Here is a 26,344-nt window from a genome sequence, read left to right as displayed (position 1 = left end):
TCCTACATAAATTCAACCATCTATCAGATGTGAGTCAGCATTTTCAAGTATAAATGCACACAGAATTTTTAGTTACACTGTGTTGTCCTTAATTAAAACTGTCTGTTTATAGATGGAACAATTATAGCGGCATTCTCATTTTTAAGTAAGACAATTCAGAAGCAGTCTGAGTAAGACATTACCACAGAGCAGTAAGAAATGTGGCAAATAAAGTAAAAGTAACAATTACCAAAAGAAAAGAAAAAAGATGGAAGTGTTCACAAGGAAAATCCATAGAAAAGTCAATAGAAGAAACAAATAAGCTTTAAAAAGGGCACCTAACATCAATAAAGAGATACTATGGAGTAAAAGAATACAAGGAAAACTCTTTAGAAGTGAATATCATAATCACTATAACTAGAATCCACGAAAAGAAAATGGAGCACCACAAAGACGAGAAAATTTTTGTTCAATCACATCTGACTCTTCATGATGCCATTTGAGGTTTCCTTGGCAAAAATAGGGGAATGATTTACTATTTTTTCTCCAGCTCATTTTAGAGATGAGGAAACTGACACAGAGTTAAGTGACTTGCTCAGGGTCACACAGCAAGTAAATACCTGAGGTCGGATTTGAACTCAGGTCTTCCTGACTTCAGACACTGTATCTATTGTATCTCCTAGGTGCCTCCAATGAGAAAATTAAAGGAAGCATAATTGAAGTTTTTAAAAAAATTAAAAAGTGACTCACTAATTTATAACAGAAATTAGAAATGTTCTAATGAAGTAGTAACATTTTTAATGAAGTAGTAGACTGAAGCAGAGAGTAGAAGAGAAAAAACTCAAAAATAGAGATGCAACAAGAACTATTAGAGCAGAGACAAAAAAGCAACATTACCACATATAAGAAAGTTTTAACAAACAAAGCAACTGCCTTTGAAGTCATAGTACTTTAACAATCAAATTATCAAAAGAATTATAGAATTATACAAAATAATAACATTCATTTGGAGAAACAAAAGATTAGGACTATCAGTAGAAATAATTTAAAAAATAGTAAGGGGAAGGGCTTTGATATTCAGGCTATCTTACAAAGGAATTACCAAATTATCAAAATAATCTAGTAAGGGATGAAAATAAAACAGTTGATTAATAGACAATTGATAATCAAGACCTTGAAACAATAAATAAATAATGGGTAATAATTGATAATCAGGACCTAGAAACAAATATACATAGCTGTTTAATATTAAATAAATCTGGGAACATAAACTACTGGGAGAAACACTGACTACTAAGAAAATTCAAAATCAGTCTGAAAGATAGACTAAGAGGTTTATACTAGAATTTTATGCCATATATCTGTAATTTCCATATGGATAAATGTTGCAATTATAAAAAAAAAACAAACCATAAAAATAGAGCAGAGAGAGAAAAACAGAGCGAGGATATATCATAACAGTGTGTAAGGAAATAATCTGTAATCAAACAGGACAGAAGAGATTATAAAAATCAAAACAAATAATTTTTAAACAAATCAAAATGGCCTTTAAATAAAACCAGTGATGCTCACATAAAAAGACATAGTGTGAGAAAAATATTTGCTCAAAATATATCAGAATAGTCTCACATTCAGAATCTAGAAGTAATTTTCACAAGCCTGAATCTTTAAGACACATTTCCCAATAAAGTGGTCAAAAGGGATGAAGAAAGCTTTTAAAAGAAGAAATATGAACTATCTTACCATTAACTGAAAAAATATTTTGAGATCACTAATAATTAAAGAAATGAAAATTAAAACAATCCTAGAATATGTAAAGATGCTAAAGAATGGGAAAACTCATTCTAGGAAGGGAAGGAAGGTATATTAATTGGTTCTATTATTGTGGAAAACAACTTGAAATTATGCAAAGTTATTTAAGTTATTCATACCCTTTATCCCAGAGAACCTATTATTGCAATTATTTCCCAAGGAGGTTATGGAAAAAAAGCAACCATCAATATGTACATAAAGATTCACAGCATTTAGAGGAGGAGAGAGGGCAACCAAATGGTATCTAAGAACAGCAATATGATCAGGAATTAGAGCACTGAAATTTATTGGATGCTGACCGAATTTCACTTCTTCAGCAGGTATGAACCAGGGCACACCTAGCTAGTAAGAGTGATGGGAATCTATTAGATAGCACCCTTTTCTGCCTTTCCACTTTAATCAATAAGAGAATGCAATAGATGGAGAGGACTGAATTTGGAGTCAGGAGGGCTTGACTCTGTTTATAGATACATACTGGTTATGTGACTCTAGACAAGTTACTTAATTTTTTTTTCTCTGTGTCAGTTTCCTTAATTGTAAAAATGGGGATAATGATAGCACCTAACTCTCCCAAGTTATAAAGAACTCTACAAACATTAAAATGCTATATAATTATTAGCTATTATTATACCATTGATCTCCATCTATCCATTCCCTTAATTAGTCCCCAGGTGACTACTTTGAATATTATGCTATTCTCAGGGGTCCTTGATGGGGCAACATTGTTGTCTGCTACAAAATCACCAGGACATTTATGGTCATGTCCCGTGGCAGAGGGAGATGACAGTTACTATGGCCATCTTGCTTCCCACTAGAATTGGAGGATCTAAGAATAATTGCTGTAGTGTTGAAGCATAAGATGGAATCTCTAGAGGACAGACTTTCCCTTCTCTGGCACAACTGTATCAATGGGGCAATCTATTTTTGATGTATGCCCTTCACAGTCAAACAACCCAGCGTGAGATCAATTGATGTAAGTTAGCCAACCTGTCTCAAAACATAAGACAAGGAGGCTTGCATGAAAGCCACTTGTGGCACAATGGATGTGAAGGCCAGCACAACCTCTACCCAGGCAGGAATCTGAAGGCTTTACCACAAAAAAAGTAAGCTCCTTGGTAGCGTGACCCTACTGAGCTCCTTCCTCTTAGATGCAGGACTCTCACTGTAGAAGCAACTTTCTTTGTCCTGGGGTCTCTGTGTCTGAGGGGAAGTGTCCATGAGGCTGTATGTGCAGAGTTTTGAGGTCTCCCAAAGAGTTTCTCCCCTTCCTCCCCACCCCCAAAATATTTTTCTTAAGTTAATTTTATGGTAGCTCTTAGACTTGCCTGGAGAATGAAAATTCTTAGTTATAGAGCCATGAATGAATTCATCTTTGAAGTGGAAAGCTACCAATAATTGACCATGTATGACTACATTATTATTTTTCATTATCTTGTTCTCATCTTTTTGGATAGAGTCTAGATAGAAATGTTCTGAGGACAAGTTATTATCCTGGTATTCATTTATGTATTTCTATATCTATCTATATCTATGTTTAGCTAGCTAGCTAGATGGCTCAATAGATTAAAGTACTAAGCCTAGAGTCAGGAAGATCTGAGTTCAAATATGATCTCGAGGACTTATTAGTTGTGTAACCCTGGGCAAGTCACTCACTCTCTATTAACCTTAATCCATTTACTCTTCGTTTCAAACAGAACCAATGACAACTTGGGATGATGTCTTGATTTGAACATGAATTGGATTGATAAGCCTAAAAATCAAAACTCCAGCCCCAAATATTTTCTGTTCCCTCACCTCCCCCCATGACAAACCTAAAAACGTTTCCCAGCTAAAGCTATCTTAACACCTCCTTGAGAAATGTTTACTACCCTTCCTGGGAATGTTTATTACCCTGATCTACCTCCGTGGGAATGTTTTATTAACCTGATGCATATTTACCCCTTTTTATGAATGTTTGATCAAGTGCTTCCTGACCCCTAATCCTGAAACCCCCCAAATGCTTCCTGACCCCTGACCCTGAAACCCCCTCCCCATATGATTCCTGACCACCTGTCCCTGACACTACCTTGATAATTATGTATGCACCAGCCCCCCTTCCCCAAACCTTTCTATATAAACCCTTGGCTGGAGATGCCTCGGGGTCAGACTGGCCAGCCTTCCTCTCTCCCACTGACCCTAGCTTCTCTGCTAGCAAAATATATGGGCCTCTTCTTGCACATTGCAGTGTCAGAGTGATTCTTCCTGCCACGATCGAATCTGGGTATCAAAACTTGGGTACAACAGGATTAAGTGAGGCAGAGTTGCACAGAGGTAGCATAATATAATATTCTCTCTTTCAAAGTTATCAAACTCTAGTGGCAGAACATAAGTCAAGATTACTGGAAATGGCCCCAAATATAATGAATGACTTTGCTGTTTTCCATGTCTGACCGAGTTCTAAGCACTCTGTAGTACTTGCTTCATCCTCCTTCATGGTCATTGGAAAAAATAGTTCTCATCTGTCCATCCCGCCCCCCAGGGTGGAAATCCTCTTGTGCTTGGGATAGGCATCCCCCTAACTCATTGACATTGAGGCATGTCAGTTACCATTAACCTGTTTTAGGCTGTCTGCCGAGACGATTTTACCCAGATGTGGCTGCTGCACAGCCTATATGTAGCATTTTGGAGCCACAGGTGAAGAGCTGGGTGGTAGGTAGATACCAATGGTGGAAAAGCAGCCTAGAAAAAAGGCTCAGCAAGCCCTCACTAGAGGTGCTAGTACTGCAGAACACCTCATACACCCTTTTAGTCCACTGGAGAAGGAAATGGTAAAGCATTTGTGTCTTTGCAAAAAAAAAAAACAACACCAAAAAACCCAAACAAACCATCATATGGTCCACAAAGTCACAGTCAGACATGACCAAATAACAACAAAATCATATATATTATATACTTATTTATATCATTGTACATACTATATTTATGATATATAATATATACATACGTAATTATATAATTTATTTTTTTTACTTCTCTTAGGGGTTATGTGATGGAGGTACCCAATTGTCCCACCTCCATGTCAGGATACCCTCTATTTCCTGTCAAACATTATGACTCTTGACTACTTAGCAAGAAGTCCAGATATACTAAAGGGAAAATATCTCTCCTTGTGGACTCTTCTTTCTGCTAGCCTTGAAGAGTAAAGAAGTGAAGGGCTCTCTGAGCTCTAGGTTGGTGACAGAGGTTCTTCTTTCCATTTGGTCATAAGCTGTGAAGTTATGACCTCCTCTGCTGATCTCTATATGGGATTAGGTTGCCCCTTTGCTTCTTCTTTTATTTTGGTATAAGGCTTTATAAACTCCCAAGGCAGTTGGTGTCTTCTCCTTTCCCAGGCACCAGAGTAGCAGAGCAGTTGTATTGGAAACAGCTGCAGAGATAGACTAGCCAAAAGGGAAACTTGCCCCCAAAAAGAAACCAAAGGGGAAAAAAAGCCTACTTTGCATTGATTGGCCTTGTATTCATGGGAGGTGAAATGTAAAATACCAAATGAGTAGCTCAGTGGGAAATGTACCAAGAAAGTTTAAAAACTACCTTACGAATTTATTGTGTCCATTCTCTATTTCTTAATTGTTTAATATTCCCATTTCTGTGTGGGAATAACTGCCTATTTCATACTTGTTTCACATTTATACTCTGGATATATTTTTTACCTCTCTTCTCCCCTGCTAAGAATGACCCCTCAAATTAGAGCCAAATATGTAATTGTTCCTCAGGACACTGAGGCAGAGGTGGAATTGGAACACTAAAAATTCATTCCTCTTCTGGGGAGACAGGCAACTTCAGTGCAATGAGCCCAAGAAAAACTGTGAGGGTAGGTAAAGGACAATAGTGGGGAGCCAGGTGGCTAGATAAAATACTGGACCTGGAGTCAAGAAGACCCAAGTTCAAGTCTAGCCTCAGAGATTTAATAGCAGTGTGACCCTAGGCAAATCATTTAACCTTGTTTGGCTGCTTTCTGGATCTATAAGATGAGCTAGAGAAGGAAATGGCAAACCACACCAGTATTTTTGCTAAGAAAACCCCAAATGGGGTTACAGTGAGTAGGACATGGCTGAATTAACCAAAAAAAGCAATGATAAGAAGTCCCTAGACCCAATGGCCTCTATTTTGTGGTGCCTGGCTAACTGCTGTGCTAGACATATTTAATGTTTGTGGATTACTGTGCAAGTAAATACAATTATGCTTTTAATAAAATGAATTAAAGCATTGGGCTATTGACACACCTGTTGTCTCGCTGAAAGCACCATTAGGACAATGTCATTAGTAGGCAGGAGGACAGAGATGACACATGCTTTATCTTATTCTCACATGGTTTTAATTTTGGGGAGCAGCAAGGTGGTTCTGTGGTTGAGAGCCAGTCCTAGAGATGGGAGAACCTGGGTTCAAGTCTTGCCTCAGACTCTATTCTTGGAATCAACACACAATATTAATTCTAAGATAGAAAGCAAGAGTTTAAAAAATTATTGTTAAATTTTTATGGATCAATGTCTGGGTTTGGGGGAAACAGTTCTACCTTTAATGAAGTTACATTAGTATAGTTTATCTACTGAATCTTCAAAGATATTTGGGGGATCTATATTTGTTGGAGATTTATTGCCTGTTAGTTTATAAAGGACAATGAGTTTCTGATGTACAACTAACTAGGCAACTGATTGTGTCTCATCTAGTAGATGCTAAGTTGCATCCTTCAGTGATAAATTATGGATTTTCCATCGTTTCTTTGCATAATCCCTACTGATCAATAATTCTGGACTCTTAAAGGATAATCTTTTTGTAATTGTTGTTATTATTAGTTATCTTTATTACATATTATTTACTATAAGAAATGTTACCAGTTTTTTGAAAATTTGAAACATTGCTTTTCAAAAAATACATTTGCCTGTATTTTAAATATATCACTTAACTTTCAAACATTTCATCTCTATGCTATCTATGTGTGCAAAAAAGAAAATAAAAATGAAGTAATTCATAGCAAAACTGTCAGTTGAACATGTGTTTGTTGTGACTATTTATCCATGAATGGGTTGAACTGAACAATCAACATTTTCTTATCCAGCCCCACTGATATTCAACCAGAAGGGTCTACCAGATGACTAAACAGGTGGTCTGCCATCTGTGACCACTGGACAGATTTTTCTGTGCATTGTATGTGAGCTATGACCTGCTACAAAAAGAATTCTTTATAAATATTTTTGTTATTTCATAGTGATATTTAGGTTAAATTTAGAACAAGCAAATATCTGATAGGTTATTTCTTAATCATTTCATAATTGTATTTTGAAGACTTTTCCCCTCTAAGAACAAAGTCTTGAAAAGAGAAGTGTCTCTAAATTATATGTGAATTATGAAAGATTTATTTGTAAAGTTCACTGTTTGAACTCCTGCAAGCTGCAAAATAGAATTTATAGGCTTGTGATCTAGTCTATTCTTATCAAGGTGTATAAAATGGATGTTGTTACCTGGAACAGAAGAATTAAAAACTGAGTTAGTAACACAAGGTATTATTTATTAGATTTATTATTTAGTAGAATTAAGGGAGCTTTAGATTTTCAATTAATTTCTCTAAAGAGACAAACTAATTACCAGGATTATAGAATATTTTCCAGTTCTTACTATAATAAATTCTAATTACATCACAAAGCATGCAAAAGAATAGTATTATGTGAGAGCAAAACATGCCCCTTTAAAATATCCCAGGGGAAAGATTCTTGCGTTATAACCTTCTGTTAGGTTTTATTCTTTATTATGCAAGTCAAATGAAATGCCTGGTCAGATAGAATGGCAGACTAAAGGGATGGCATACAGATGTTGAGGGGAGTATAAGTCATCCTTGCTTCTGAAATAGTTGAGTAAATAATTCATTTTTTAAAGTTCCACTCCAGAACACTGATTTAATGGAATATTTACATTGCAAGCATGGCATGAAAGATGTTTGAAGGTTAAGGAGATTAAAACAATCAGGCACAAACCCCCTAGGTCTTCATAGTCCTTTTACTCACAAGCCTAAATGCACTGCTTTGGTTTAGCATTTAAAACCTTTCACAACAGAACTCCATCCATCCTTTCTAGGCTGATTACATTCATATTAGGCTAAGCTTTAACCAGCCATAGCACTTGCAGTTGTTCCCGTATCCATGAATTCTTGCATCAAGGGCTCTGCATACCCTTTCCTCCACCTTTGAAACCCTCTCCCTCCTCATCTCTCTTTCCCTGGACTCTTTGCTCCCTTCAAGATCCACATTAAGTGTGACCTCTTTCAAGAAGCTTTTCCTGATTTCCTCTGGTTATTAGCCCTTCCTTTCCTATCTCCCAGAAAATCAAATTATTCACTATTTTTTATCTGTGTACAATGTAAGCCCCTCGAGGGCAAGTACTACCTCAGTTATCTGTATTCTAAGCACCTAGCTTAGTGCCTTTTAATAAATGCCTGCTAGTTAACTGACAGAAGAAAAATTTACATTCTTCGTTCCATTCCCATAAAACTAAATTGGCAGTCTTCCCTGATTATACAAGAGTCCTAAAAGGCAGCATTTGAATTTATATCAGTCTAATTGTCTTATATAACGTTCTCTCATTATAATCACTCCATTGTAACTACTTTTAAAAGATGAGTAAAATGCTATATTAATCATGTTGTAGGAATGCGTGAATAATCACATGCACTTCTCTTTCAGAACTGCCTTTGTTGGTTGCTATGTTCTTTAATGATGCTTCTCCTGATTAGACCTAAAAGTAGTGGATAGAGCACAGGACCTGTAGTCAGAGTTCCCAGCTTAACTCAAACACTTCCTAGCTCTGTCAATGGAGATAATTATAAATAGTGCCTGCCACCTAGGTTCTAGAGAAGAATGGAGAAGCAGTGGGATGCAACAGAAGCAACACTAAATCTGGAACCAGAACGAAGAAGTTTCCATCCTGCTCGGTTTTCTACCTATGACCTTGGGCAAGTGACTTAACTACAATAGGCCTCAGTTTCCTCATCTACAAAATGACGGGGCTTTTACTAGATACATTTTATTTTTTTATTTTTATTTTAAATATTTTCCCATAGTTACATATTTCATGTTCTTTTCCTCTCCCCCAAGCCCCTCAAACCCCCCTTAGCTGATGCACAATTCCACTGGGTTTTACATGACTAGATACATTTTAAAGTCATTGTTTCCTCTAAAATTTGCGATTCTCTATATACTCTACTTTGGCATGGTTATGTGCATATGAAATTTTATTTCTGTTGTCCTGAATGCCATTAGGCTAGGGAGAGGAAATAATAATAAGAATGGGCCAATCCAATTCTGAGGCAGAAGACTTGATTAAAGAATGAAGGCAACTGGGGATGGTGTATACCTGTAGTCCCTGCTGCTGAGGTGGGGGTGGAGAAAGGGGTTAAGGCTGGGATATATAGCTTGTATTTGGGAATTCTGAGCTGCACTAAGCCAAGCACCAACATAGTGAGCCATCAGGCTGTCTAAGGAGGGATGAACTGGCTCAGTCTGGAAAACTGCCACATGTTAAAGCTTCAGTGCCAGTTAGTAATGGGATTGGCCACTGTATTTCTAGCCTTGATGAGACAGAGAGACCTGGTCTCAAATAAAGGGCAAAAAGGCTGGCAGAATTTTTTTTTCGAGTTTCTGTTTTAGTGATAAGACCAAGTGCCCTTATAATAATCAGACCTTGATTTAAATATGAGTTGAGGAACATATAACATATTTGGCTTTCAGTCTTCCAATTATTAGTACAAATAACCAAAATGCATCACTTTTTGGGGTCAGAATACTAAATGAACTTAAAAGTATGAATTCCTTTAAAAGAGAGGTAGCTTGGTGAAGTCAATAGAGACCATAATCTCAAAGCCAGGAAAGCCTAGTTTCACCTCTGACACATGACGACTATGTGACCTGGGCAGGTTAGTTGGCCTCTGAATTTCCAAGCAATTGTTTCATGACAAGGGCTTTTAACCTGAAGCCTATAAATTGTTTTGTTTGATTGTTTGTTAGTTAACATTTTGATAACTGACTGTATTTCAATATAATTAGCTTCCTTTGTAATCTGATGTATTTTAATTTAAAAACACTACTCTGAGAAGGGGTCCATTGGCTTCATCAGTCTTCCAAAAGAGGTCTAGGACTCAAAAAATGTTAAAAACCCTGGTTGAAGACAAACTTCAGAGATGATGCTTGCAAATGGCAAGAAAAGTTTCCTTATTTGGAAGTTCCTTATTGTCACTAACGTCACAGGTCTTCAGAAATACTTTCCTTCTTTTAAATATTTGCAACTTACAAAAACTTTGTGTTTAATTGTAACAAGTGGGAAGGACTTGCTGACACCTTTTGTAAATAAAAAACAGAGGAATTCTGTTGTTTCCAAATATAAATATTGCAAATAAAACTCTAACATTTGCGTGGCCTAGTTGTTTAGTACCAAATAAGAGATTGTAGTCTCACATATTTCAGCATTTCTGTTGATTTTCTTTCTGATTCTGAATAATAACAGCTAGTATTAAATAACACTTTCACAAAATGCTTTACAAATATTATCTCATTTTATTCTTACAACTCTAGGATGCAGGCTCTATCATGTTCATTTTACAGATAGGAAATTGAGACTAAAGGAGGTCAAGTAAATTGTCTAAGATCACAGAATTGGTAAGCATCTGAAGGCAAATCTGAACTCAGATCATTCTGACTCTAGCTCAGTACTCTATCCACTGTACCAGCTAGCTACCTTTAATAGGTCATTTTACAAATGTAAGCTTAGCTTTTTTTAGAAAACAAGTTCTAAACCTTCTATTGATAAAAAATAAGGTTGGTTCTCATGTTGGATTTAAGCCAAGAGACCTGAGTCCAGATCCCAGTTATACTACTCTGGTGACTTTGGGCAAGTTACTAACTGCTCTGGGCCTCAGTTTTCATATTTGTTCATTGAAGGGCTTAAATTAGATGATCTCTGAGCTTTTACCTCCAAATCTATGGCAATTCGTAACTCTGCTTGATTTTTACTCCATGGAATATCACGCCTCACCCAGGATAAGCTGATAATCGGAAATCTCATCACCATGATAATTGACTCAGTTTTTGATACTCAACACTGTCATCTCCCTCAGATCCCTACCTGCTCTGAATGAAGGGTTGAAAAAAAAAGCAATAAACTCTACTTCCCAAAGTCTTCCTTTAAAGAGGACTCAGAACTTTCAGAACTTTATAGATCAATAACTATTTGGTTTTGACTCCACAGACATGTCCCCAAACCAGTCTACTCCTCACTTTTCAGCTTTCTTTTGTGTATCAGTTTCCCACATTGTAAGCTTCTTGATGGCAGGGATTATCTTTCTTCTTGCTATTTGCATCCTCATTGCTTAGCACAGTGCCTACTCCATAGTAGATGCCTAATAAACATTTATTTAATTTAATTATGATCTTATGAACTCTGTGGAACTGGACAGTGTCTTGTAAAATGTCTGTAAGTCACTAAACCAGAATTATATTAGTTTATATCCTTGTTTATCCCTATAATCTCAGTGTTTTGGCATTATTTGCTTTTCTGAATATTGAGAGTATTACATTAAATTAAACATTAGAAAGAAAAATTTTGAATACATTTGAAAATGTTAAGTATTAAAAAAGATGAAGTCCCTAGATTAATTAACCAATCAGCCATGCATTTATTAAGCATTTACTATGTACCAGGCAAAGCAAAGAAGATTTATGTTAGAAGAGAAGAAATAGTGCATATGTTGGGAATGGCCACTGGATTTAAATAAAATTAAAGAAGAGCTGCAGAAAGTAGACAGCTGATTAATGAAGCTATTTGGTTTTAAAACTGAGGCTTACCAGGACCCAAAATGAGTGTTCCACCTTGTTGAGCTGGATCTCCTTGAAAATCAAAGATAGGGCCAGTCATAGCTCTCCACAGACTTTGAATGCTTCCTGAGAGTAGGTTGGATTTCACATGTGGACTCTGCTCTAAAATATTTAATGTTCATCTTTTGGTTATGTAAATTTATATTTCATAAACATTAGGTCAAAATTCATTAGTCTCTCTGTGGAAAGAATGGCATGCCAATATACTATTGTTGGACCAGAGAACTGATCCAAGCATTCTGCATAAGAAATGCAATTACTTTGTTTCTACTCCTTGTCTTAGCATTGCTGATACAGGACATGTATCCAAAGGAGATCCAAAGCAGACACAAACATCCACTATATGCTGAAATATTAACAGAAGCACTTTTTGTGATAGCGAAAGAAGAGAAACAATGTGAGTACCCATCAATTGGGGAATGGGTGAATAAACTAATCAAAATGTAATGGAATATTATTGTGTAATAAGTAATGAATATGAAAAATTCAGAGAAATGTCAGAAAATTTTCTGAAATGATACAGAATGAAATGTGTGTAAACAGAAAGATATTATATGTAATAGTTACAACAATACAAATGAATAATCCCTAAAAGCAAGTCAAACTTTGAGGAGACGAAAACCAATAATATTCCCAGAAAACAGATAATGAAATACATTTTTGTCTTCCCAACAGAGAGGTAGGGGAACATCATATCAAACTGTTCATTGTACCAATGTTTTTTTTTTACTGTTTTATTTGTTACAAGGGACAAATGGAGAGATGTATATCTCTAAATGATAGTGTGAAAATAAAAGATTTTAAGATATAAATTAAATATTAAAACATTCTAAACAAATTTTAGTCTCTCATGGTATGTGCTACCTTATCTTTCTTCCTACATCCCTCATAATTTTTGCTTATAAAGGTAGCTAAGTAGCAATTCAGTGTATTTTTTCCTAGTACTCTTGTTGTGTTGGCCATACTGGTCACAAATTTTTCCCCTCATTTTTTGGTTTGTTCTATTCCCAACTTCACTCTACCACTAAGTTTTTCCCAAGTATTACTTTTTTGTATTTTACTTGTTGGTCAACTTTTTCCTCCCTCTTTCCTATAGTGAATTTATTCCTTAACCTCACACTACCGCTGGAATAAAACTTTCTTCACTTTCTAAATTTGATCTCTTTATCCTTCTGGTATTCCCTTCCTTAGCCTTTCCATTTATGATTATAGCTTTTTACTTGGTTCATAATTGAATCACATAAGGAAGAGACATTTAAAATCATCTTATCCAACCTTCTCATTATACAGATGAAGAAAACTGAAGCCCAATGGTAAAGGAATTGTTCTATATCACACAACTACTGTGTCAGAAAGTGGAATTTGAACCTAAATCTAAATTTAAAAGATTTAAATTAATCTAGGGACTTCATCTTTTTTTAATACTTAACATTTTCAAATGTATTAAAAAGTTTTCTTTCTAATGTTTAATTTAATGTAATACTCTCAATATTCAGAAAAGCAAATGATGCCAAAACACTGAGATTATAGGGATAAACAAGGATATAAAGTTTGGTGACTTTTCTACTATAACATACATCTGATCACTAAGCCTTTTTTTAAAAAAAATAAGTCTATTTCTAACAAGTCTTTTCCTTGATCACACTGATTTTTGTCCTTCCTTTGTCCTTGACTGCCTAGAATTTCTAAGTACAGGCCTGCAAGGTTGGCATATGTAAAAGACACACTTTTATTTTTATTTTTCTGAGAACCATTTCCAAAATCTGAAATAGTTTTAGAAAGAAGTTAATTAGTTCATTTGGTATGGAGAGAGCCAAAAAGAATGGCTGGTACCCTCCTTGAGTCTTTGCGCGTTTATACCATATAGAGTTCAGACCAGGGCATAAGGATATTTCCTGACTGGACTCACATAGGTAATAGGTAGTCCCCAGAAAGGTAGTATGAGATGTATATCAGCTGATAAGTTAACCTAATTTGGTGGACCCAAACACGAGCTTTGGATGAACCCCAAATAAGACCTGAGCAGAGCCTGAATAAGCATGGCATAAGGATCTAAGCATTTCTTATAGTCATTCAGCTTCTCGGGAGTGAGAGGGTCAGCCTGACCTCTACGATGATCTTTTGGCTAGACAATTTTCTACCCACATAAAAGTAGGTTTAAATAACATTAATAAGTGATAAATAATAAATATTTTCTCCATACTTTTTTAACAGAATTTTTTCACAGATATAATTTTTTTTACAGAATAAAATTGACATGTAGTTCTTACCCAAATCATTTACATGCATCTACCCTAGAATAGATTTACTGCTTTAGAGATCTAGTATCTATCTGGTTTTCAAAGATGTCCAAAGGAAGGTAATTCTTTAACCTCTTTTGGTTACTAATTCTAATATTTAATAATCTTGTTTGTCAGTTACAGTGCTACCTGGGCTACTTTCATTCACTATTTATGCATAAAATTTCTCAATTCATCACTTTTCAAATCATTCTCCTTTCACAGTTAACTTGCTTCATTTCATATCTTTTCACCTGCTTAACTCTCTCTAAATCAAAATTTTACTTTTATATTTGCTTTATAACAAACGGAATGATTTGTTTTTGATTCTGAGATGTGTATCTTTTTGTCTTCCATTGAGAAGTCGGAGCCTCGGGATCTACTAATAAAAAACAAGAGAATTTAACAGATTCATAGGTTCATAATTTTAGTGTTGGAAAAAACTTTGGAGGTCATCTTGTCTTATTTTACAAATAATGAAACTGAGTTAAAGAAATAATAAGTGACTTTGTGTTGTCACATAAGTGGCATGCATCAAAGTCAGGATACAAACTAAGGTCTTCTAAATCTAAATTCCCTACACCAAATTGCCTATATAAGTATGAATGGGGTGACAAATTTATTCAGTCAAGTCATTTTAAGTGATAAGAGGCTTAATCAATATCAGTCATAGGCTTTAGACTAAGTACTAAAAATACTTGGAACTGGAAGTACACTGCATGGGAAGAAAGCTTTGGATAGGTCAGAGTCCTGGTCATATTCCTGGAATCATCTACTCATAAACTATCAATCTAGTTTAGAATTAGGGTCATTAGAGAATATGGAGCAAGTATGGCTTTCCATAAAACCCTGGAAGAGTAGCTGCCCGGCAATGGTGTGGGGAGGGGAGGTCTCTGGATTTAGCTCTGGCTAGGTGTTCTTCCTGCTCTCTCCCAGCGTTGACCAGAAGAAACCCTTTTGAGTTTCAAAGGTGCAGAGGACTGTACTTTCCAGTTTCCTATTAGTGTCCTAGCAGCATCTATACCAGGAGTCAAGGACAAATTGGACAGAAATTTACAGCTCTACAAGAAACCTAGCAAAGAACCTATGCTAGGCTTAAGGGAAATTTCTTGAGCACCCCACAAATGGGATAAAAAAATCTTCCAATGCCTAGGAGTTGAGAATTATTCCTTTGCCACATGTGAAATCTAAATTTGAGCATACTTCCTTGGGAACTCTGCAAGTACTTCTCTGTAAGACTATGTCTCTGTGGGAATCATTTCTACTAACTGTTATCACTATCGAAACACTCCTTTCTAAAAGGGATATAATATGATTCTCAAATGATAGTCTTGAGGTGAAGCACATAAGAGGGAGTTCAAGACAACGGCACTGGATAATCACTCTCAACTCAGGGGCAGCCTTACGGTCCTGAGAGGCAAATATAGCCTTGCTCTAAGACCTGTGAATCATCTGTGAGAATGTGGATAAGGACTTTCAAAGCTTATGAGTTGCACAAACAATTGGTGTTTAAAGAATCTTTGTGTAGTAAGACATGATAAAAGGAATTCTTGATCAATTGAGTCCCCCTCTCATCCTATTCTACCCAATAAAATTATAGGGTGTGGATCTTTACCAGAAAGGGACACATCACACAGATCTGGAGTATATGTTCTCTTTGCTGAGTGATGTTCTTTACTGAAATAACATGGAAACTCTTAATTGTCCTCCTCCCCCCATAACTGGAAGCTATCTTGAGAGTGAGAAAGAATTGCCTATGCTGGTTGATAAGATGAATGATAAACAATGTCTCTGTCTCTCTTGGATCTTCTTTTAAGACTCTTCCAGCACCTTCTCACTTATAGCAGGGTTAGGGGAGGGAAAGGAAGAAGATTTTTCTTTCTTGATATCCTCACTACCTCCCAGTGGCAATGGAAGTTACAAACACATAGCAGAAAGAATGTGTTCCAGTCCATGAGACTGGACCTTAAATCTCTTCTCTCTCCTGAGCACAAAAAATCAGCAATTCTGATAAATGGACCATTTTTCAACCTTTAAAGCTACCCAAATCATAGATTGAGAATTACTGAATTTGAGACTGGTCCATTGGTCAAATACAGAATGAGAAATTTCTCATAGGAAGATATAGGCATCACCATGATCATCCCATAGTCAAACAACTAAAGAAAACCATGGTTTGGCTGGTCAGGAGATCTGGATTCTGTTTGGTGGTCCTATAGAGAGATCATGAACTTCCAAGAGAACTAGAATGAGTAGCATTTGAACTATGATACATTTTTGCTATTTCTTCATGTGTACTGCTGAATCCTCTGCAGCTTTAATTTTTTCAGGGATAAAAGATATAATCAGCTGCCTCAGATTGCATCTCCATGTTGTTTATTTACTGACTTTCTGAGAAGGTACTCTGTCCCCTAAATTTTGGCTAGACTCTAGACATGGGTTATACTTAAACATTGTTTAGAAATTTCACTGTAGTTCTACTGTAGGATGAGGGCAGAGCCAGACATAGAGAAAAATTTTAATTTCCTACCAGACAAATTGGTTTGTATGAGTACAGAGCTAGAATCTGTTAGGAAAGGAGCACCCTGGGCCATGGAATCTTTCAAAATTTATGTGTTTATTGTAGGAATCATTCTTATTTAAGTATAAACTAAGCCAAACTAAACACCTAATTTATTCATCTGTAAAATGAAGGGGTTGGAGTAGAGGGTTTCTGAGGTCTCTTTCATTTCTAACTATGACCCTATGATTCTAATTACACAGAGCTCTATGAATGTAGAGTCCATTGAAATTTTCAAAGAGCACAAGAACAATGCACTAAAAAATGTCATGGTCATGATTCATATGATACTCCTCCACTCACACCTGCCTCAGCTCTGCCTCCCAACCCCTCTATATAATAACTACTATTTTGGGGTACTAAGATCCTAAATGAAGATTGAATGTCTAACTTCAAATAAGAAATTATTATCTTTCATAAAATAATAATTAAAATCCCTGATTTGAGGGAAATAATGGAAAGAGAAGTCTCACAAAAAATAACTTCATAATACATAAAATTCTTGGGAGTCATTATGCTAAGGCAGGCTTATAAGAATACAATTATAAAATATTGTGAAGAAATTTCTCATAGGAAGACATAGGCATGACCATGCAAATCAAAAGAACTTTGAGGTTTTACCTTGTACCCAGCAAATTAGCAATGGCAAAAAGATGGAGATAATCAATATTGAAGATTTGGGGCAGCTAAGTGGCATAATGGATAGAGTTCTGGTTAGAAAGACATGAATTCAAATAAAACCTCAGGTATTTCCTATCTTTGTAACTCTGGGCAAGTAATTTAATCTTGGCCTCAGTTTCTTCATCCGTAAAATGGGGATAATAATAGCTACCTCTCAGGATTGTTGTGAGACTAATGACATAATAATTATAAAGTGCTTAGCATAGTATGCACTATTTGTAAATGTTAATTATTATTATTAATATTGTAGTTGTTGCCAGAAGACAGGCAGAAAGTCTCCACTTTTAACAGAATTGTGAAACAGTCCAAACATTATGGACAAATATATGGACAAAAGGAAAGTATTAATATAATGTTTTCAACTGCAGTGTACTTACCTGATGAAGCAATTCCTTCCCCTTTGTTCATTCCAAGTTTTCTATAAATTTTTCTCTCAGTGTCGACATAGATTTCATGAGAATACCCTGTCAACTTGCAGAAAGGCTAGGGAAAAAAGAGGAAAACTGAGTCTTTTTAAAGAATAAATATAGAAAAACTAACACTGATTTTATTTGTAAAAATTCAACTTGCAGCCAAAGAATTTACATAACCCAAACATCTGATGTCTGAAAACTTGTTTTAGCTCACTTTTTTCTAATGAGTATGGTATAGTGGATCCAGTTAGGAATTCTTGGATTCAATTCCCAACTCTGACACATACCAACTATGTAATTATGAGCCAGTCATTACCTCCAAAATCCCTATATAAGTCTTTAAGAGATGACGAGTTGTAGATAGTTGTCATTCAGCATCAGTGGAAAGAATTTCCACACTGGAAACTCCCTACATCAATGTAATCTCAGATTTGGCTTAAGAGATATAATTTTCCTTATTTACCAACTACATACCTCAATGTGTTGGAAAGATGACTGTCCAATAACTATTAGTGTGACATTAGCATCCTTTGAGAGAGAGAAAAAAAAGATGTGACTATGAAAGATAAATTATTAGCTTGTCTTTAATGGTATCTTATAAAACACTTTAACAAACATTATCTTACTCATTAAGAATTATTTATTTTACCTCTCCTCAGCCTTCAATTTTATTCTATTTTAATATCTTCCACAACACAATTATGAGATTTTAAAACATAAAAGCAATAACAAAAACATTATCCTGATTGTAAATTATGAATTTTGACAAGATGGCTAAGTGAAAGGTCACATCTAAACCCAGTTTTCCATTATTTCCTCAGAATAGTTAGCAAAATGAAATAGTACAAAAAGCAAAAAGAAGGGAAAGTACTTTTATTACAAAGAAAATTCTGGAGAAAAAAGGGTAAAAAAGCAAATAAGTAAAAAAATATTTCCTAATGCAATGAAGAAATACTAGGATATGAAGAAGAGAAATCTCTGTAGCAGGAAATAGCATGGAGAACAAAACTCCAGAAAATAGAATAGAGTGACTGAGAAGATCCTCATTTGGTGTTTTTTTTTTTTTTTCTATTTTAAACCCTTAACTTCTGCGTATTGACTGATAGGTGGAAGAGTGGTAAGGGTAGGCAATGGGGGTCAAGTGACTTGCCCAGGGTCACACAGCTGGGAAGTGTCTGAGGCCGGATTTGAACCTAGGACCTCCCATCTCTAGGCCTGGCTCTCAATCCACTGAACTACCCAGCTGCCCGCCCTCCTCATTTGGTTTTTAAAAAGCTGGATAAAAGCATTAAAGAAAAAAAAGTAAAATCAGACTGTTAAAGAAAAATTTTTTCTATTCCAAGAGTAGAAATGTTTGAAAAGAAACTTTTAAAAAGCGAACAAAGCAGTGGACACCTTGAAAAAGAAAATGGAAGAGATTAACTCCATAATTCAAAGGTACAATAAAAAAATTGAAGCAAAAGCAAAAAGAGCTAAATTGGAAGAACATGTAGGGTCCCTACAAATTAAAACTACTGTTATACCCCTAAGGACACAGGTTAGGAGGCAATTGTGGCAAGCTCTACGAAACCTTAAGTTTTACAATACTTTTCATAATATTTGGTCTGCGGAGTTCTATAGCCCTTTCTTAATATTGTTTTTTGTTGTGTCTGACTCTATGACCCCATTTGGTGTTTTCTTGGCAAAGATACTGGACTAGTTTACCATTTCCTTCTCCAGGTCACTTTACAGATGAGGAAACTGAGGCAAACAGGGTTAAATGACTTGCCCAGGGTCACACAGATAGTGATTATTATGTATATGATGATATAATTTTGCTTTTTCAAACTTTGTAACTCTAAATGCTGTCTTTCCTCAAATTGAGGCCTCTTGATGAATTAAAACTGATTGCTATAGAATAAATTTGCACATATTTATACATAGTTATATTAATTAGTAAGATCTTTATCATCCTATTAGGATCTTATGTATGCGACTCTTTTTTTGGTCTTTTCCTATGGAATCTGAATTAGGGGGAAAAAAACACCATGGGAGACTTTTGATTCCTCACTTCAGAGAACATCCTAATCCCCTTTTCTTGACACCTGGTAATTGGCATGTATCCCTTTAGTGTTTATTATCCATGGTTTTTTGCCTTTTTTCCTGAATAATTACTTCATAGGGAAAGGTGACCATCTTGGCCCAGATGTTGCCATAGCAGCAGGCATCGTGAATGCTCTCCATGTGCCCCCTTTTAGCTAACTAATAGGGAACATTCCACACTCATCACCCACAACCAACTTCTGTGTTCAGAGATTGAAAAATTTAGATCTTGAAGCAGAGGTATCAGATAGCACCTTGTTCTACCACTCATTGTCCTGGAATGCCAAAAAACAAAGGGCCATCTCTAACACTTGTGAAAGATGGAATTTTTACTATACAGAAAAAGAGAATTGAGAGTTCATACCATCACAACCTGGGGAACTGCCATATCATTGCTCGAAGCTAGATGAAAATATGGAAGCCTCAAGTATCCTACCCATGTCTCCAGCCAGATGTGAAGACTATTCTTTAATAAATCTTATGTGACACTTAAATTTCATGTGTGGTCCTTTTTCTTCCTCCTTAATTAGAACATTTGAGTTACTTCATAATCACCATTTTGAAGCTATATTTGCCACCAAATAAAAGGACTAAAATTAATAGAAGAAATTAATCAAATCTCATTATAAAAAGTTTTCAAATTTAAGGAGCCTTCACTTCAATTGCTTCAGTGAATAGCCCTAATTTAATAATCTAATAACTGGCTTTCAAAAAGAAAGAAACTCATGATGAAACAGAGTATATGTATACCACATTGTAGAAATCATGTAAGAAAATTCCTTTTTAAATATCGAACCTAGGGTGAAAGGGTTGGTATACAGGCTGAGAGGAACCCTAAATTTAATTTACCTTTACATGTATTTTTGACAAACTCCAAAGTTTTAGTAAACATCTCATAAAGCAGCCAAAGACCCCCAAAAAACACAGATCACATCACAGATTTGGAGTTACAAAAGGCCTTCAAGGTCATCTACTCCAATTCTCTCATTTTACAGATTTGGAAACTGAAGGCTGATGAGAGTAAGTGACTTGCCTAAGGTCACATGGGTAGATAAATCCCAGAGGATAACTTAAACCCAGGTTATTTGATGCCAAACAAAGCATTCCTATTTATTACAACATCATACTACTTCAAGAATAAATTGAGAAATTAAAGACTAGGTGGGAATATAAGATACCCAAAAGCAAAGGAAAATGACTTGTATCCAAGGATAACTTATGCTGCAAAAAAAGATGAGAAATATGAGAAAATATTAATTTTTAAACATAATTGAGGTTTTCAAACAAAGCTTTTAAGAAGATCAAAGGTAAGGCAAGTTTTTAAAAGTGAAAATGTAGAAAGCAATAGCACTTTGAACTTGGAGCCAAGATCTAGGTTGATTCCCACTTCAGACATTTATTAGCTGTGTGAACCTAGGAGAATCACTCAACTTCTCCGCTCCTCAGTTTCTTATTTGTAAAATAAGCATATTGGCCTTCATGGCCTCTGAGGTCACTTCCAGATCTAATTCTGTGGTTCTATTCTTCTAACTTCAAATAGTTTGAAAAAAACAGATGGCCAAGTACTTATAAATTGCAAAGTGAAGACCAGCCTATCTCTCATCTATTGTGGATGTCCTACTCTGCTAACAAGTCATGGAAAAAAGGGGAAGAGTAATACCAGGCGCTATGCTAAGTATTTTACAAATATTATCTCAATTGCTCCTCTCAACAATCCTGTGGAAAAGGTACTATTAATATCTTCATTTTAAAAGCTGAAGAAACTAAACTTAAAGGACTTTCCTTGGGTCACACTGCTACTAAGTATCTGAAATTAGTTCTTCCTCACTCCAGGTCCAGGACTCTATCCACTGCACTATCTTGGAGTGACTGAAGGATAAGCAGTGAAATTAGTCCATAGGATTTTAGAGGTGATCAATAGAGGGACAGGGAAGAATAGAATTAGTATTTCTTGAAATCAGAGTGTCATAAGGGAAAGTCATTCAAATTAGAGGTTGTCACCATGAGACAAAAGTTCAGATATGATAAAATAGAGAATGATGGCACCAAATTGACAGTTAAAGCATACATCCTTTCTTTCTGTTAAAAGTCAATTAATAGGGGTAGCTAAGTGGCTCAATGGATTGTGAGTCAGGCTAGAGACAGGAAGTCCTGGGTTCAACTCTTACCTCAGACATTTCCTAGCTGTGTGACTCAGGGTAGTAATTTAACCCCCATTGCCTAACCCTTACTCTTCTGCCTTGGAACCAATATATAGTATTAGTCCTAAGATAGAAGGTAAGGGTTTAAAAAAGAAGTCAATTAACCAGGAAGGTGCAAAGTGTCAAGTTATATCAGTTGTTTAAAAAAACATCCCAAATATTAGGTAGTTTGCTTAATTGTTATGGGGCATATAATTTATGCATGTGTATGTGGGAAAGGGTTTATTTGTTGTTTGTTGGGAAGTACCTTCTATGTCAAAAGAAAGTTGTCAATAAATTTTAAAAGTATTTTAAAGGGGGGCAGCTGAGTAGCTCAGTGGATTAAAAGCCAGGCCTAGAGATGGGAGGTCCTGGGCTCAAATCTGACCTCAGACACTTTCCAGCTGTGTGACCCGTGGCAAGTCACTTGACCCCCATTGCCTATAAAAAAATAAAAATAAAATAAAAAAAGAAGGAATCCATAGAGTTAATATTAAAAAAAGTATTTTAAAGATACAATGTGCATTTAGACAGCTCTTTCAATAAGTAAGATTTCCCTAAATTATATGCTTAATGAGCTTGATTATCATAAAAAGCATATGAGGAAAGAATTAAAGCTATTAATAGTAGAGTTATTTAATCTCTATTCATTTTACTTTCACACATCGCAATCAATGAAGAAGCTTTAAATGTACTTTTGCTGAACATAAAGTACTGAGGTTTAAATTTGGGAAAATAAAATTTGCATCTCTATCTTTGAAGCAAAAGATGAAAAAAAACTATCTTTGAAGCAAGAGGCCACTTTGGATGAGAAAAAAAAGAGAAGCTGAAAATACATGTGTAAGCCTAAGAGGATTGTTTCTACTGAAACAAAGCAGTAAAAATGATAGATTTTAGAGTTTTGTCTCTCAGTCCTAATTTCCTGCATATATTACTGAATTTTCACCAACTTCTGTAGATCTGGCACTATTTGCACCATTGGCACTATTGTGTGGATTGTGGACACATCATCTGGCTCAATCCTATGGTATTTATTTACTTTTTTTGTAGTTGCTTACCTAGCTTATGATATGATTCTTGGGTTTTGACTGGTCCTGACACCCAGTCCTGTCACATTATACTGAGATCATGTACCTCAGGTCCTGACAAGCAAACATTTGAAGTCCTGCAGACTCAAATCTTCTAGAATCTAGGACAAGCTCCTCAGTCTGTAAAAAGAGGCTCTGAGATTATCTTCAGACTAGGAAGGACACAACAAAAATGGTTAAGTGAACTGAAATCCAAGATAAGTAAGAATGAAGTAAGAAACAAGCTTATTCTCATTGGGTAATCAAAGGCAAGTTATTTAGCCTGGAGAACACTAGGTGATATAGTAGATAGAATGTTGGACCTAGAGTCAAGAAGTTTGAATTTTGCCTTTTAGAAAAACACTAGCTGTGTGAATGTGGGAGCCATTTAACCTTTCTTAGCCTCTGTTTCCTTATCTGTAAAATGGGGATAATAAAAGTACTTATCTCATAGGACTTGTTGGGAGGATCAAATAAAACAATATACGTACAGTGCTTTACAAACTATAAGTGCTATATAAACGTTAGATATTATATCCCAAGACACTGAAATAATGGTGCATATTTAGCCTAGAGAAGGCTTAAAAGCCTTATCTGTCTGTAAGTAGAATTTGAAGGACTCGCAAGTAGAAGATGTTACTTTGCCTGGTCATAGAGGAGAAAAATAATAGTCATGGACAGACCTTGCTGAAAGACAGCTCAAGGTTTAATGTAAGGAAAAACTTCCTGAAAATTAGAATAATTGGAAAATAGTGCCTTTTGAGGTAATAGGTTTCCCCTCCTTGAGATATGAAAGGAAAGGTTAGATGACCACTTTTGAACATATTGAACATCTTTGGTCAGATATGAACTGGAATCTATGACCTCTGAGGTCCCTTTCAGCTCTGAGATTCTATGATTTGATGTTATCATTTCTATACCGTTGTTAGTGGCTCTTTTACATACTATGCTCATATTTCCTATTTACTTACATGGCATACAAGTTTGACTTTTTTCTCCTGACAACAATAACTAATGGAAGGCAGGGGATATAGTCCATAATTCCAACTCCTTCTTGGCACCCTTAATACATGCTTATTGATGAAGTAATCTATCCCCTCTACAGTTAACACATTGATTATTCCCAATTAGAAAACTTACTTGTAAGAAACTCTTGGGGATTTTGGCCAGATCTTCCACATATTCTTTACACGTGTAACACAAGAAATGCTGAAACATCAATGCAGCAAGGTAGGCAGGTTAGGAACTCACACCAACTCAGAGTAACCAACCATTCATGAGGGGCCAAGTTTTCATAAACTTAGAACAAATTCAATGTTTAGGAAAAGGTGTTAGGGGAGAAGTGGTCATACTAAAACTGCAAAGAAATCACTGACTCATTTGTTGTCATAAAATAGAATAGGAAGTGAGGACAGAAGTGCTTCTTCCAAATCAGAGACTGATGAGCAAGACAGCTATTTTTTGCATTTTTGCATTTTCCACTTAAAAAAATAAGAGAGACCCCTACTGGATGGGGCCACAAACTCAAGTCTTAATTCTTTTGGCTTCTCTCTCTACCCAGGGTGGGACTATGAACTTGTTTTAAAAAATATTTTGACAACTGTATTTCAATATACTTTGTTTCTTACGTAATCAACATATTTTAAGTAGTAAAACATTAATCTGAGAAGGAGTGAATAGGATTTACCCTAATGCCCCAAGGACTCTTCCAAACAAGAAATATCTTTTAATACTTGGGAGAAAAAGAATAAAAGCAAAAACGCTCCTCCTATCCGAGATCCCAAAGAACCTAGAACTTGCTCTTTGGGGAAGGTTAGAAGTAACTTTTTTAGACTGGCAGAGGAAGCTGTTCCAGAGAGAGAAGGGGAGGTGAATCCTCCCCGTTCTAATGTGGGACTTTGCAGCCAGGTCTCACCCTCACGAACACGACGATAGCCCGGCGTTCCCGGAAGAGCTCCCCGAACGGGATCCCTTTGCCGGAGGCATCCTGCACGGACAGCTCAGCCACGTCCTCGGCCAAGGGCACGCCACACTGTTTCTTCGGCGGTGGTAGAAGGCCCAAGCTGCAAATTTGCTGTGTGACCAGAGTCTCATCCTCTCGGGGCGAGGAATTGGCCATAGGGGCGTCCCGCTCTACGCTGCTACTCCTTCGTACCGTGAGAAGCTTGGTGTGAGGAGGGAAAGAGCGGGGTGGGATGGCAGATACCCCTTTTAGTGGGCTAACTTGGTCAAGGACGACCTGGGAGGTGGCCGAACGTCTCTTCTCTTGAGCCTGCGGGGGTGGAGTCAGAGGGTCTGAGAGAGGAAGGGCAGGCCTTGACTACAGCTGCCTTCCTTCCCTGGACCTCCTAGACCTGCGTTTCATGTCTAGGCATGCACACATCCACACACTTTCTGGTGCCTTTGGCCTTCCAAAAAAAAAAAAAAAAACCCACCCCCCCCTCACCCCCCAGCATTGGATACTACTAGCTTCTGGCACACTGGGACCCCTAAATCCCCATCCTTTGTGGTGCTCATTAACTGTGCCGGCTGGAAACGTCTAAAAACAGTGGGATGTAAATTTCAGCAAAAGAAAAGAAAAATGTTGGCGCGTCCGCACCCGAAGCTATTTAAAGCACAAGACTTTAACCCCAAAATGTTCACTCCCTCACTTCAACATGATAGATATTATGGGTAGAGTTTTGGCCTTAGCATCAAGAATAATTCAGTTCAGGCTTTATCTTTGACACACGGTAGCCGTGTGGTCTCATAGACAAATAAATCTCAACCTCTCAGTGCTTTCAGCAGCTATCTGAGACTAAATTATTGTTGAGTTGCCATTATGTATGGTTGAGGGATTTCCCCCCTCAATTAATCATTGATTCAGCCCTAGGCTTTCCCTTCCACGACTCCCAGCAACAAAATTTTAGTTGCTATCAAATTAAACAAAACCAACAGGATAAGAAATAATAGTACGTAGCAAATTGAACAGGGATAGATAAACAATTCTGGACAGGTATGTTCCCAGAACAAAAGATTTTTCTTAGAACTCCTCCTCTACTGCCAATCTAGAAGAAAGATTTGGAAAATATACTGATAATTTTATAGTCTCCATCTCATGGTATGTTAGGAGGTTTCTACCAAGACAGGGTGGAACTAGTTGCCTCACAAAACTAATAAGGGCACTTATTCCTGGGATAATAATGGACATATTCTGCACTTAGAGGGAATGAATGACCTTGGATAAGTAATAGCTTTTTACCTAGTATTTTTTTAAATTTAATTGATATGTGGGAATTGGCCTTCCCAGGTCTTAAGTAAATCTATAATAAATAATAAAATATTCTTTCTTCTACTTTCTGTTACTCCTTTAAAAATTATTTATGCTTTTTTGCTTTTACATTAAAGTTATTTCT

General features: G+C 36.2%; 1 protein-coding gene across 3 annotated transcripts; it reads right to left on the bottom strand.

Annotated features, from left to right (window-relative positions):
- Positions 1-6,644: 6,644 nt before the first annotated feature.
- On the bottom strand, positions 6,645-25,931 carry PRXL2C (peroxiredoxin like 2C). 3 transcript variants are annotated; one of them, XM_044657551.1, is made up of 7 exons: positions 24,865-25,931; positions 24,090-24,158; positions 18,095-18,148; positions 17,585-17,690; positions 11,658-11,789; positions 8,615-8,668; positions 6,645-7,310 (listed from the first exon to the last, which is right to left on the bottom strand). In XM_044657551.1, exons 1-7 carry the CDS (start codon positions 25,066-25,068, stop codon positions 7,162-7,164), a joined length of 768 nt encoding a protein of 255 aa, XP_044513486.1. In that variant the 5' UTR covers positions 25,069-25,931; the 3' UTR covers positions 6,645-7,161. The 3 variants fall into 3 exon arrangements, with proteins under 3 accessions (XP_044513486.1, XP_044513487.1, XP_044513488.1); XM_044657552.1 differs by lacking the exon at positions 8,615-8,668 and having other exon boundaries at positions 6,645-7,289; XM_044657553.1 differs by lacking the exon at positions 8,615-8,668 and having other exon boundaries at positions 6,645-7,289; positions 11,658-11,699.
- Positions 25,932-26,344: the final 413 nt, after the last annotated feature.

This window comes from Gracilinanus agilis, chromosome 1 (genome assembly GCF_016433145.1).
Source record: "Gracilinanus agilis isolate LMUSP501 chromosome 1, AgileGrace, whole genome shotgun sequence".
Taxonomy (NCBI): domain Eukaryota; kingdom Metazoa; phylum Chordata; class Mammalia; order Didelphimorphia; family Didelphidae; genus Gracilinanus; species Gracilinanus agilis.
The sequence above is the reverse complement of the archived record's forward strand: the minus strand, read 5'-3'. Positions and strand labels throughout refer to the sequence as shown.